Source organism: Pelodiscus sinensis, chromosome 2 (assembly GCF_052426305.1).
Source record: "Pelodiscus sinensis isolate ZL-2025 chromosome 2, ASM5242630v1, whole genome shotgun sequence".
In the NCBI taxonomy this organism is placed as follows: domain Eukaryota; kingdom Metazoa; phylum Chordata; order Testudines; family Trionychidae; genus Pelodiscus; species Pelodiscus sinensis.
This window is the reverse complement of record NC_143053.1, coordinates 5,305,638-5,320,244: the sequence shown is the minus strand read 5'-3', so window position 1 is coordinate 5,320,244 and position 14,607 is coordinate 5,305,638. Positions and strand designations below refer to the sequence as shown.

General features: G+C 54.4%; 1 protein-coding gene and 1 long non-coding RNA gene across 2 annotated transcripts in view; one reads left to right on the top strand and one right to left on the bottom strand.

Moving 5' to 3' along the window:
* LOC112546258 (uncharacterized) overlaps positions 1 to 14,607 on the top strand; it is a 34,767-nt gene that overhangs the window by 15,780 nt on the left and 4,380 nt on the right. The gene's annotated exons all lie outside the window — the stretch shown is intronic.
* On the bottom strand, positions 762 to 13,928 carry LOC149525224 (lymphocyte antigen 6E-like). Its single transcript, XM_075920008.2, has 3 exons — positions 13,768 to 13,928; positions 3,645 to 3,764; positions 762 to 1,624 (listed from the first exon to the last, which is right to left on the bottom strand). Exons 1-3 carry the CDS (start codon positions 13,817 to 13,819, stop codon positions 1,419 to 1,421), a joined length of 378 nt encoding a protein of 125 aa, XP_075776123.1. The 5' UTR covers positions 13,820 to 13,928; the 3' UTR covers positions 762 to 1,418.

The window sequence follows — 14,607 nt, the reverse complement described above, 5'->3', positions numbered from 1 at the left end:
CATTTAAAGAAGGTCAGAAGTAACTAGCGCCCCCTCTAAATTTCCCCCTCAAAACTCCCTCCTGTTCACAAGCTCTCTGGTTGCCTCTTCACAGGGTTTCTAAAGCTCTGGCCTTCCTGATAGCTCCTCCCTCTGGCTACAGCTCCACCAATGAGCAGAGAGTTTTAGATTTCAAATCCTAATTCATTCGTTAACACACAGCTTCAAACTGCCAGCCTGAGCACATGGCCTTTCAAAACAAACAGCTCAGCACTCAAAACTCCAAACAGACAGACAAACACAAGTCCAGAACCCCCACACACTCCAGACAGCCAAGGTGCTGTAAATTGCCCCCTTTTCACCAGGAAGACACCCTCTCAAAATTCCCTCCTGTCAGCAATCGCCCTGTGACGCATCTATGGCAAACTAGACTCCTGCTTCATCCTGCCCAGCCACCATCCTACAGACTGAATGCAAAAGGACTTTTATGCAGCAAAACAATCCAAGGCAGCACATGGTCCTGGGAGAAAAGTTACAGATGCCTCAACTAGGAAGAGCAGGCAAATAAGAAACACAAGTGTTTGTTGACCAGGGCCCATCGGAGGGAACAGAAGGAGGCAAGCATGGGAGGTAAAGGTGTTAGGATGAAGTGTAACACGGGAGAGGAGACCCACATAGCAGCTATCCCAAGGAGCCGCTGTGCTCTACCCTGGCGTCGACCTTTTCACTAACACCACCCTCCCTACCCGGTTTTTGCAGCAAGCAGACACACGACATCAAGGCCCAAGCAAGAACAGGAATGTGTTTATTCAGTGTGATGCTCAATCACCACAGGGCGTGCACTGCAGTCACTGTACATCAGAAAAGTCAGCCAAGGCGCAGGAGAAGGGAAACAGTGTAAACAAACCAAACTCTAGCTGGGAGAGTGGGAATATATTTTGGCTTCCCAGCAGTCAGTCTGGTGCTGATCCCGAGCAGGACGTGTATAGGCAATGTCTCTGCGGGAGTAAGAAAGGTGAGTTGAAATGTTCTGCTTTGGGGGTGGTTTGGGAGAAACATTTCCCGGTGAGCTTGGATCCTTTTTTTTTTTTTTTTTTTAAAAACTCAACCTCATCAACTGGGACTAGGGGTATAAAAGCAGAAACCCAGGCAACATTATCCCCCCTTTCCTGACAGGCCGAGGGTACAAGAAGGCACGTCCCGAGGGGGGCAGTGCTCTTCAGCTGCGCCTCCCGCACCCAACACACGGGAGAAAACAATACAGATTTGCCGAGAGGCACCCCGGCAGCAGCAGGGGAGGTCTTGTCTAATCATAACTGAGACAGAGTTTGCAAGAAGTGGCACCATCGGTAACCCCAGGACAGCTCTGCACAGAGGGGGGTTTGGTGTCTCGCTGGAGAAAGTTCTTCAGGGCATCAAATTAATTTTTCCTGGTCCCATCACAGTCCGGCCCGGAGAGAGACGAAGAGGGCCAAGAGGGCTGTGGCCAGCACCGTGTAGCTGACTTTCACGCTGCTGGCCCCACTGATGTTGCACAAGAAAGAACTGCAGCAGGAAATCGAAGCAGCCAGTACCCCGAGGTTTATCCCAGCGCTGGGGCAAACGGGAGCGCACCCTTTGGAGATGCTCTGACCCGATTGTCCACCTGCACCAAAACAGCAGAAAGACACTCATAGTTAAAATAGTCCCCAGGGTGCGGGCAGGGGCTCCTGAGCGCAGCATTAAACAAGCATGAGACGAAGAGGCCACGTCCCAGCCTTCTCTCTGCCAGCAAAGGCCCAGCCACCAGGAGTCATTCTTGCTCTATCCCACGGAAACAGCACTAGTCTCTTCCTAGCGGTGACAGACATGGCAAGGAACCACCTGGGAGCATCCCCTCCTTGGGAAGAGCCAACGAACCCTGAGAATCCATCCCCGATTGTCCGGCTGGGCCCAATGCATGCTGGGACTAGGGCTGTAAAATTCTGTTGAATTGATTAGCCGCTTACATATATTAGTTAACCAATTAAAGGGGGGAGGTAGGCGGGAGGGCGGGGCTACTCTAGCTTGGTTGGAGCATCCTTCCCCCCTGGTTGCTCCAGTATCCTGGCTGGAAGGCTTCCTGTCCATGGTGGGCCCCTCGCAGGAGTGGAGTAGTCCCCTGCCCGCGGCAGGCACCCCCTTCCGTTAATCGGTTAAACGGTCACATCCCCAGTTGGGACGGGGCTTTGGACGGGTAGTGAGGGCAGTGGGGTTGCTCGCCAGCACAGCCGGGACTGAGTCCTGTCTCCTGCCACTGAGCCTCAGAGCTTTGGAGCTGGTGGTAGCTAGGTCACCGCCCAGCTCATGGAGCAGCAGACGGGAGTTGGAGGTCACTCCCAGCATGGCACTGCTCAAAGGGCTCTACCCCAAAACAGCTTTAACCCGGCCTCCTTTTGTGCACGCACAGCCAGCCGGGCAGTGGGACTGGAGCGTGTGAATTCCTGCACACGCCACTAGTGGAACCTGACACCAGCCCGGGAGGGGTCTGGCGCTTCAAACATCACCTGGGGAAGCGCAAAAGGAGGCTCGTGATGTAGTTACACAGGGCACCTGCAACGGCCTGTGGCCCAACTGGTCCCATCGCTGGGGTGATATCCCTGCGCAGCCGGCACTACTTTCACCAAGGGAGCCATGCACCTCCCCACGAAGGGGCTACTTGCAGCCCACTCAGAGCGCAGAGGCGGCCAAAGACATTGACGTGGCAGCTGAGTGGAGTCAGAGGCACCGGGGCATAATTGAGTCACCTCCTTTCCCTCGCAGTCGGGACACAGGCAGCCCTCTTTGCCCCCCCACACACCGGAGGGAAGGAGCCGTCTTCCCATATTCCTGGGCGTGGGCTCCATTTCCCCAGAGTGCAGCAGCAGAGGATCCACACGGCCCTTTCCAAAGGCTCCCTCGCGCCGCTCCAGGCTGGCAGCCACTTAGAGCACTTAGATCACTTTGGGAAGTGGTCAAGGGCTGCACTTCTGTGGAGGGGGGGCAGGTTCTGGGAGGGAGGCGGGATGCAGAAGGAAGCTTGTGGGAGGGGACTGGGGTGCAGGGCCTGGGATGGATATGGGTGCAGGAGAGGATTCTGGCCTGGGCGAGGGGTGCAGGAGGGAGTGCAGGGTCTGAGAGGGAGTTGTGACCTGGAGGAGGTGGACAGAGGGGGTACAGAGGGTTTGGGTGGTGACTTGGGGCAGGTAGCTGGGGAGGGTAGAGGAAGTGAGATGCCTGAGGCAGGCTCTGGCTGGGAGGCGCTTATCTAGGCAGCCTCCAGGCAACAGCCCTGCAGGAATAGGGCTGTTTGCACATAGTCGTTAATACGATTAACCGATAAGCCTGACACAGAGGCAGCAAACGCGGAGGGAGCCGGTGGGGAGCCTCAATCAGAGCTTCCACCAATGCCGTAAGAGGGCCCGAAGCAGGACAGGGAGATACAGAGCCCCGCTCTCCCAGGAAACCTGATGTTGCCCCTCAGTCGCTCCCTCACCTACAACCCTCACTCACCAACCCAGGGCTCCTGCATTTGGGGTCAAGGAGCGACTCCCCACCCAGCTCCCGACCAGCCACATCCCATCCTTCCGGCAGCAGAGAAAGGAAACCCCAGGGATCCGGATCGGGAGAGCGCGATGGAAAAACAGGCAGAACGTGCCCAGACCTACCAATTGTTGCCCCCATATATGTGGTCACACAGTAGTTTGCCTCACTTGGACACGCGACTGGGCTCAGACAGCCCCAGTTGGAGGCGGAATCCTCACAGCTGAAGCAGAACAGCGCGTGAGCTGCAAAAGGAAAACACACCCATTAAACTGCTCCTGCTAGCCTCAGTCTATCTGTGGCTAGTCTACAGCCCTCAGGCCTGCGGCTGGCTGCTAATGAGCATCGCTGCGGACCCTCCCCATGTGTTCTCAGCCGCTGTTTCAGGTCAAACTCACTGACACCAGAAAGAGATTTTTTCCTGTGCACCCACTGAGCAAGGACTGCAGCCAAAAGACCATGGTGGGGAGGAAGGATTTTTCAGTTGCGTGCCCAGCTGCTATTTATGCTTCTGCCAAGTTCACCCTCTGCAATACCAACCTGGACAGACTCTCTCAGCCTGCGCCTTTTCTAACCCCTAACCCTACACACAGGATCACAGGGTTCTAAGGAAAAGCCAGCAGCGACTGCCCAACCAGCCGGATTTCCTTCTCTGACAGGGGTCCTAGCCTAGGGAAGGGGGAAAGCGGTAGACAGGGAGCATTTTGATTTTGACACGGCCCTACGTGATTAAGGGTACGATTCTGTCAGGGAGGTTACAGATTCTGGGACCTCTGAGACGTCTTCTGGGGCAGGAACGGAGGAGCCGTCAGTTTAAGGGCTGCCGGACCAGTGGCCAGACACAGAACAGCTGCTAGCGACGAGCCCTGGGACCCCGGAGCAGCAGCTGGGGTAGGGTTAGCCCCACTGGGCTAGAGCGACTACAAGCTCCAGCAGCGCTCTATTTTTCTTCCTCCTTCTCCCCCAGGGGATTTTTAATATCAGTCAGGGACAAGTCACAAGACTCTGAATTTTGGTTTATTTCCTGCAACCTGTCTCTGACTTTTACTAAAAATACCCGTCAGAATCTTAATCTTATGATTTTCTAGGAGAAATGACAATAAGGTGGGGGCACAACTGTCAAACTGGGAGGGCGAATCTTGTCTCACAGAGGTCAGTATGGGCTCCGGTACTAGGAATGTCAAAGTGCAGTCGACTACACGATTAGCCAATAAGCCTGAGCTTATCGGTTCATCTTGTTGGCTACACGCATTCCCCCCCACTCTTGCTGCCTCTGTATCAGAGGCAACAAGGAGACGACAGGGATTGGGAGTCAGTGCCCGTGAGGGGCTGACTTTATGCAGGTTTCCCACAAGCATGTAAAACAGAGAAGGAAATTGTCCTGTTGGCCTTGGCACCACTGAGATTACGGCTGGAGTACTGTGTCCAATTCTGGGCACCAAAACCTGTGGGCAAACTGAAGAGCAACAACAAAGATCAGAAGTTTCGAAAACCAGAAACTGTAAGAAAGCGTTAACAAAACTGGCCACAGTTAGGCCTGAGACAGGCAGACTGAAGCGAGTGTGGCAGCAGTCTTGAAACATGTCAACCTCCGCCATCGCCATGACGGGGATCCATGGTTCTCCACATCCACAGGAAATAACAGTCTTACTCTGCAACAAGGGGGATTTAAATTAGAGGTTAGGAAAGGCTTTCTAACAACCAGAGTCGGTAAAGGTTGGGTCAGGCTTCCCAAGAAGACTGTGGAATCCCCGTCACTGGAGGTTTTGAAGAACAGGTTGGACAAACAGCTGTGAAGGATGATCTCGGTTTACTTCTTCCTGCCTCGGCACAGGGAGCTGGACTTAATGACCACTTGAGATCTCATTCAACCGGATTTTTCCATGATTCTAGGACACCGGCTAAGAGAGGGAGCAAGTCTCCCTCTATGGTTGGCCCAAGCAATTTCAACAACCTCTTACTTACAGCTCAGCATGTTCTCCTTTTGTTCGAATGCTACAGGCCTACCGTTGGGGGCTTAGGACACTATAATGGTCCATGTCTGTATGATGCAGTCATAGCCACATGCAGATGATGTACTATCCCAGATCAGACACTGAAGTCATTCAGCATCCTAGCCCTGGTAGTGATCATTGCTTCATAGGAAGGTACAAAAATCCACTGCACACCTGGGCTATTGTGCATGGAGAAAACCGGCTAGAGCTGACCCAATATTATTTAACGGCTCATTTGCAAAGAGGCAGATGCCAGCAGATGGTGGGAGATAATGGAGATGTGAGCTCACACTGGCGCTAACACATGAGGTGTTAATGGCATGATGTGTTATTTATAGATGGGCATCACATGGATGACTAGAGAATTCATTCTGACTTGCTAAACAAACTTAATTATTATAGTGCTAGAAACAGGCTGAAGAAAGAGAGAATCATAGAATACTAGGACTGGAAGGGACCTCGAGAGGTCATCAAATCTAGTCCCCTGCCCTCATGGCAGGACCCAGTACTGTCTAGACCATCTCTGATAGACATTTATCTAACCTACTCTTAAATATATCCAGAGATGGAGATTCCACAACTTCCCCAGGCAATTTATTCCAGTCTTTAACCACCCTGACTGTTAGCAAGTTTTTCCTAATGTCCAACCTAAACCTCCCTTGCTGCTTCAAAGGCCAGGAAAAACAATTTTTCTACCTCCTTCTTGTGATACTCTTTTAGATATCTAAAACCACTATCATGTCCCCTCTCAGTCTTCTCCTTTCCAAACTAAACAAGCCTAATTTTTTCAGTCTTCCTTCATAGGTTATGTTCTCTAGAACTTTAATCATTCTTGTTGCTCTTCTCTGGACCTTCTCCAATTTCTCCACATCCTTCTTCAAATGTGGTGCCCAGAACTGTTGAAATGTGGTGCCCAGAACTGGACACAATACCCCAACTGAGGCCTAACCAGCGCAGACTAGAGTGGAAGAATGACTTCTACTGTCTTGCTCACAACACACCTGTTAATGCATCCCAGAATCATATTTGCTTTTTTTGCAACAGCATCACACTGCTGACTCATATTTAGCTTGTGGTCCACTACAACCGTTAGATCCCTTTCTGCCGTACTCCTTCCTAGACAGTCGCTTCCCATTCTGTATGTGTGAAACTGATTGTTCCTTCCTAAGTGGAGCACTTTGCATTTGTCCTTATTAAACTTCATCCTGTTTACCTCGGACCATTTCTCCAATTTGTCCAGATCATTTTGAATTATGACCCTGTTCTTCAAAGCAGTTGCAACCCCTCCCAGCTTGGTATCATCTGCAAACTTAATAAGCGTACTCCCTATGCCGATATTTAAATTGTTGATGAAGATATTGAACAGAACCTGTCCCAAAACAGACCCCTGCGGAACCTCACTTGTTATACCTTTCCAGCAGGATTGTGAACCATTAATAACTACTTTCTGAGAAAGGTTATCCAGCCAGTTCACCCAACTTATAGTAGCCCCATCTAAGTTGTATTTGCCTAGTTTATTGATAAGAATATCGTGCGAGACCGTATCAAATGCCTTACTAAAGTCTAGGTATATACCACATCCACCATTTCTCCCTTATCTACAAGGCTCATTATCCTATCAAAGAAAGCCATCAGAAGCAAGGTGCATTTCCTACAGAGCTTACTGTGCAAACTGGGCAGAAATCGACGCATGAGGGTGACAAGGAAGGAAGGCATGGATTAAGGAAGAACAAAATTTGAAGCATTAAATTCTTCCTCAGGGCTTGATTTCACCCCCTTTATGTAACCACCTTCACTGGTCACCTTCAGAGTTTGAACCTCGGCCTCTCACCAGCACAACATGTTGATAGGAAACAAACAATTCCGATTGGCAGTATAAGAACGGCCATACTGTCGGCAGGACACTCTGATCTCAGCTTTGGCTAACACACCTAGTAATGCCCCATGTTCCAGGAAAGCTGGGGCATGATTAGACTAGAGGCCACATGGCATATAGGTCATGGTAAACATGGGGCTCTCTCCCCAGAGTCACCTTGACCTAGCCTGCCCTCCACGGGCACAATGGCTGCAGCACCCTCCATGAAGCACACATCTATTTCTTGTGTCTCTGATGAAAAGAGCAAGATTTTGAAATACTCCTCAGCAACATGCGTGCAGGCAAAACGGGCTGTGGTCAGCGGCTGAACGCAGGTGTGGATGTTTCTTGATGGATCGGTCATGTACTTTTTTTAATACAGACATTGTGTGGGCTTATTGACCCAGCTGCACTCCAACTACTATTACTGAGCACGCACTTGAAAGTAGGAATAAGAAATCCTTCGGAAAAGGGCTTATTTTCCGGAGAATCGCATCTAGACTGGCGCTTTTCTCCAGATTATCCTCAAGCCGGAAAAAAGCGGCAGCCATGTAAATGCAAATGCCGCGGGGGATATTTAAATCCCCCGCGGATTTGCAATTCTGACTCGTCACATTAGCATCCCTTTTCCGGAAAGGGATGACAATGTAGACGTAGCCCAAGAGTGGGAGTTCTGGAGAGGAACGCAGCTAGAACAAGCCAAGACCAGTCTTTCCAACAGCTCCACCCCCGTCACTTCATAACAAGACTATATAGTTCCAAACATGGTAGCATACGGTCAAAATGTCAGTGCCAGATGCTGAAGGAACAAGTCTGCAGAGCAGTTCAAACGGCAGCTTTCTGGCAGAACTGCAGAGCCACAGGGGACGACTCAAGCTTCCCTCTGACACAGCCTCGGATGCCAAGATGCTCTGCAGAGCCCGTGAATCAGTGAATGAATCCGAAGGTTCAATTCTGACTCAGTGCAAATGACATCACAGAAATTCCACCTTGCTTGCCTCCTCCTCCTCCTCCCCCCTCCCCGGACTCTCAGACAGATGATCTTAACTCAGTTCGCATTTTTAACCACCTGTGCCATAAATTTAGCCCAGATCATTCCTATGGACTCGTCACCCTTAATCTAGCTCATGTTCTTATATAGCATCCCACGACCATAGCATCTGAGCACCTCAGAACCAGCTGAGTATTTATCCCCACAACACCCCTGATTTTACATAGAGGGAAACAGACACCCAATGCGGTTAAGTAACTCTCCCAAAGACATGCAGGAAGTTTGTAGCAGAACAGGAATTTAAACCTAGGTCTCCCAAGTCCTACCCCAGTGCCAAACCAACTGGACCACCCTTCCTTTCACTAAGATACATTTTACGATCACATGTAAACAATTCTGAGGACACGTGAGCCAAGAATATCTATGCATCTGCCAGATCAAAGCTGGCAAACACAGCTAAAGGGGAGAGGAAAATGAATGTTTTCCATAATGCCAAATACTCATGTAGCTGGGGCAATTTACAACTCTGAGGTTTTAGAAAAAATTCCAATTTTTATTTAAAAATTGCAGGTGATGAAAACTCCCCCGAGATCCTGAGTAAATTGTTCCAGGGATGTAAGTGAGTAGTGGAGCCGGGTACTTCATTACTCGCTCCCCACCCCACGCCTCTGCATCAGAGGCAGCAAGGAGGGGAGGAAATAGGAGCTGGTGCTGAAGGGAGCTGGCTTAAAAGCTCATTTCCCCCCAGCACTGTCTCTGCGATGTTTCTTCTTCTCCCCCCTCCCCCTGCGACCCTGCTACTGCCTCTAGCGGAGTCAGCAGCGCCGGGGGGGAAGGCAGGCGGAAGACTCCAGCAGCAGCCTGTCTATGGGGAATCCCAATGGTGAGCTGGGCCCCCCGTCCATGGACAGGGGCTGTTGCAGCAACGCAACCCCTGTCCGCAACGGCCTGGGCTGGCCACGGGCAGAGGCTGCTCCGGCATCAGCCCAGCTGGATCTTACTACATTTAAGAGTCCGTTATGGCTCTGCAGTTTAAATGCAGTAGGAGCTTGAGTGTCGGTGCACCCGGCTCCCACCAAATGTGAGCTGCAGCGCCGCAGCGGGGATAGCTCCTGGGCTGGCACAAGCCAGTACCGAGCACCACCCCTCATCGACTAATTGTGTAGTCGGTACAAATTGTATCGACTACACCATTAGTCAACTACCCGCCTCCTAACATCCTTAAATTGTTTTAGGGGTTCATTACTCTCCCTGTTAAACATGTCCATGTTATTGCCAGTCTGAATTTGTCCAGCTTCAGCTGCCGGCTATTGGATCGTGTTGTCACTTTCTCTGCTGGACTGAAGAGCCCATTGTTAAATATTTGTTCTCAACCCTCTCTTTGTTTTGCGAACTAGATTGGGTCCTTGAGTGTACTACTGTCAGGCAGGTTTTCTAGCCCTTTCGTCATCATGCTTGTGGCTCTTCTCTGAGCCCTCTCCAATTGACCAACATGCTTCTTGAATTGTGGGTACCACAGTTGGACACAGGATTACAGCAGTGAGTACACCAGTGCCAAATCCCCAGGAAAAATAACCTCTCTGCTCTTACTCAAAATTCCTGTTATACACTCACTAGCAGACTTACCCGGTGTTGCCCGAGTCTGGTCCTGGGGGAAAGCAGGGACCACTCAGGCCTCCAGCTGGCATGCCCAGGCTGGCCCATGGTCACGGATGGGACCCCTCCCAGTGCTTGGAGGAAGGCCTGGCCCAGGGATGGAGAGAAGCTGGGATTTGGGGTTTGGAAGGGGGGCTAGCCTGGGGTCAGGGAGCCAACCCAGGGATTGGGGCCACACAGGCCTTCCCCAGGCCTGTGCCCCACTGGCCCAGTTGTGGGAGAGAAAAAGTGGGGGTGCCGCGCAGGCTGGCCTAGAATAGGCAACCCACTGATGCAGATGGCGGTAGCTGCTGGTAGGTCCTATGGGAGCGGTTAGGGCTGGGTGCTCCCGGGTGGGGGAGGGCACAGTGGGGAGGTGGGGGGGAGGGGTTTGAGGCAGGGAGGCAAGGTGGCTGAGCCACAGCCCTGCTGGCCACTCCAGTGGTGGTGCAGGTGCCCACACCGGGCATGTTACAGGACAGCTCTCCCTTGCAGCCTCACTGCTCCCAGTGGTGACTGTATCACATCCTTCCTACCTCTCCCTCCTCCCTTTCCATGTGATGCAAAACAATTCCCAGGATAGCTGCCCCCCCACCCCCAAATATGCCCAACGTTATTAGTCTCTAGGATTACAATACATATTGTTTGCTTCTGCCCAGCGTACCAAGTGACACCGATTGCTCTGTACTAGTGACCTGTGCTCTTCATTAATTACCACCAGGGGCAGCCCTCCTTAGGGATATAAAATCCCAGGTAATCAGTTAACCGGTTAAACATTGTGTTTAACCAGTTAACTGATGAAATGGAGCAGGGGCTGCTCTGGCGGGGCTGGAATGCCCCCTGCCGGCGCCCGTTAACTATAACCCGTAAGCACCCACTAAAGGTGATGCTTATCAGTTAACCATTCACCTCCCTAATCCCTACTTATATGCAAACTATGCAGCTGCATATTGGCTCCAGTGGCCAGCCCCAAACATGTGCTCAGTGCCAGCTCCTGCCTACTCACTGGCTCAGGCAGCAGCGAGGGATGTGAGCCTGTGGACCGGAGGACTCAGGAGAAGCAATGGGCAACCATGCTGTGGGCCAGAGAGACGTGGCACCCACTGCTCCTCCTGAGTCCTTCTGTCCACACGCCCAGGCTGCTCACCACCCTCTACATCTCGCGCCTGCTCCCCTGAGGCTGCCTCCCTGCCCTGTAGACAGAGCTCCTGCACCCCACAGCTTCTACCCCCACAGCCCGTTCCCCACAGAAGGGCCAGGAGGGGTGCAGATGCGGGGCTGCCTAAGGCATCAGCTTTGCTAGGGATGGCCCTGATTACCCATCCCACAGCTTTTGTATCAGCCATGTGGTTTTCTTCCAGGTCTCAGATAAGAATGTTAAATAGCCTAGGGCTGCAAACTGATCCCCTCTTGAGACACCCCGATCCATTGAAGACGCCCCATTTACAATTACACTGTGACCCCTAGCAATCAGCCGGCTTCTAAGCCAGGCCTACACTACCAGTCATGCCAGCAAAATGCACGCTGCACAATGGTGTGAAAGAACTCCCATGAACGAAGTCCATCACCCTGCTGCCTTAAGTGCTGGTGCAAACAGGGCTGTCTCTCCCCGTGACCCAAACACAGCCTACCCTGGCTCGTTGGCGGGGGCCTTAATTCCATCGACAGGACAGCTCTCTCCCGTTGGCATGCAGCAGTTATCACGAGACCTTACAGTGGTGCGGCTGCCTGGGCACAGCAGTGCTGCAAGCTCTCTAGCGTAGGCACCGCCTCAGTCCACACGTGCCGTGCTCAGTTTAGATCAGGGATGGGGAACCTCAGGCCTGGGGGCCGGATGCAGCCCCCGGCTTCCCTGGATCTGGCCCCCGAGGCCCACGGCTCCTCCCCCAACACTGAGGAGCCCTCACTGGTGCTTCAGCCAACCTGCCGTCCTTCCACAGGGCTGAAGCACACAAAATCTACTAGGCTGGGCCCCCGTCCCAGGCTCTGGTGTGCCAGGGGAAAGTGGGAAGGGTCTTTCTCCTCATCAGGACCACGTCAGTGAGGGGCTGGTGTTTTTTGGGAAGGGAGGGGGGAGCAGGGTTTGGCTGTTCACTTGTGTGTGGCTCGGCCTGACTGATTTTTCTGACCCAAAAAAGGTTTCACATCCCTATTTTATATCATGCAAGTTTTTTCATCAAAATGTCACCTGGTGCCACATCAAATGCCGGCATTAGGACATGACACTAAAAACAAGAAGAGCTCATGAAAACTGTCTAAAAATAGAGAACATGACGGAGAGGGAGGAATGATTTCAGGAGGCTGTTGGCATAAGAAGGATTCAGCGGAACTACAGAGCAAAGAACCTACGCAGTGCAAAGGGGAACAACAATCGATGCCAATCACAGGAACAATTCGCGAGGGAAAAACGCTTTTTGGGGCACAGCTACTAAGAACTCCTGAGATCCCACCCCCTCCTCAGGAAATGCCTTAGATAAGACTTGTGGAATCTGACCTTGCAAAGAGCAGCGCTCAGATAAGGCCTTACAAACCAATGCAGGCAGTGGAAAGACTTCAGTTGCCAACACTGAGCAGCAGGTCAAGCCGTTACCGCCCACGCCAGCACTGTCAGTTTCCTCCACATCACTGCGCTCCTTCAAGAGCCTGGTACTTGGCCCTTCAACACCAGGTTATGTTTAAAGGCAGTGTCAGCTGAAGCAAGGGAGTTCCTGGGGAAAGGCTCCTTGCACGGCCAAAGGAATATCCCGGTTGCTCTGGGACAAGGCCACCTGCAGCAACCACATCTGCCGGGCGAAGGGGGTCTGCTGTCCAGGTGCAAGGGGCAGTAGGTTTCTCTCAGGCTCCGGGCGGAGTTTGATCACATACAGACTGGGGCTTGGAAAAGAACAGGCCGGCTGTGCTTCCCCGATTGAAACCAGGCTGTGCATGATGCTAGGGCGGGGGACACGGCGCATCTGGGGGGGCAGCTCCATAGGATGTCAAATCCGGTTCAACGTTAAGTGGCTGGGTTAGAGCCACCCTCAAACCTGTAAGCAGCACCCACCGAGGGGACTGGTCACCCCTTAACCCAGGGCTCGGCCATAAGTTTTGCAGAGAGGGGCCACTTCAGGAATATTGGCAGTGGTCGCGGGCCACCCCCCGAAGGGGCGGGGCCTGGGGCAGAAGGGGGCGGGGCCCTCTAAGGGCAGGCGCGAGTGCGAAGCCTCTGGCCTCTCGCCCCCGCCTGCCCTGCCAGGAGCGCGCGGCACTTAGCCTTGGACCAGCTGGTGGTTCCCGCGACGCCCCTGGCGCGGGAGGAGACCTCGTGCGCATCCTCCCCCGCCCCCGGGCAATCAGGACCTGAGGGCGGGGGAGCGCGCAAGGAGTCGCTCACCCCCCACCCCCTCTAGGTTCCCAGCTCTCGCTTGGCCTGGGGCCGGGCCGCATGCGGCCCGCGGGCCAGCTCCGGCCGTAGCAGCGCTTGGAAGCGTTCCCGCGGCGCGCAGCCCCACGCCGGGCGCCCCGGACCCACCGCGGGGCCCCGCACAGAGCACGTGGCCAGCGAGGGCTCTGGGGCTGCGCCCCCCAGTCGCTGCGGAGCCCGAGTCCCGAGCCAGCGAGCTCGGCTCCCGCGTGCACGCACCATCCCCAGGGGGATCCCTTGCGGGGCCCGCGCTGTTTGTATCCCCCTCACCCCCAGCCCATGCACCGGCCACGGGGGGCGGGGGGGCTGCAAAGCGGGGCAACAGCATTGCAATGGGGCTGCAACCCCCCCACCCCCCGCCGCCTCTCACCTGGCTCCGCGCACAGCGCCGCCGCCAGCAGGGCGAGCAGAAAAGCCTTCATCTCCGCCGGGTCCGGGCAGGCTGCGCGCTCGGGGACTGGAGCCGCAGCTGCAGGGCGGGGTGTGTCTGGCGCTTGCCCCGGGGGGAGCTTTTGAAGCGAGGGGCGGAGCGGGGGGGGGGGGCGGCTCCGACGCAGGAATCGCTGCCCCGCGGGGGGGTCGTTCAATGGGCTTCGGTTTCGTTTCCCCGCTGCGGGGGGGGCCGGGCGGGCTGCACACGCGGCGGCGCAGAGCGGTCCCGGCTCTCGTGGCTAATCCGGGGATGCTGCGCCCTGGCCACCCGGGTTCCAGCCGCAGCCGGGGCGTGGGGACCCCGCTCCCTGTCTCTGCCCCCGGGCCTGGCCAGGGCAGAGCCCCTCCCGCCTGGGCCCCGGGCCCCTGGGCGCTGCCCTCAGTGCGGGTGCGAAGTTACAAACTCACAGGGGGCAGAAAAGTCTGGTAGAGTCGGGGGGGGGGGGAATCGAAATGTGCCCCCCCCCAGAACCCCTGGCTCGCCCCTGCTCCCCCAGCACCCAGTGCCACGATCTCCCTCCTGGCCTGGCAGGCTGCTGGGCGCCTCCAGCTGCCCATGGACCACACACCAAGGCGTGGGAATTGGGGGCAGGCGGAGGGGAACACGGGCAGCTGGCAGGAGTCCCCAGCAGCAGGCCAGGTGGGCGCCAGGAAGAGCAGCAGGTTGGCCATGTGGGGAATCACCAGGCAGCACCCACGGAGCCAGCGAACACACCGGGAACCGGCTTGCTTTTCTTCCCATGCCCCTGATGATGGGGGGGGGGGGGTACTTGGATTC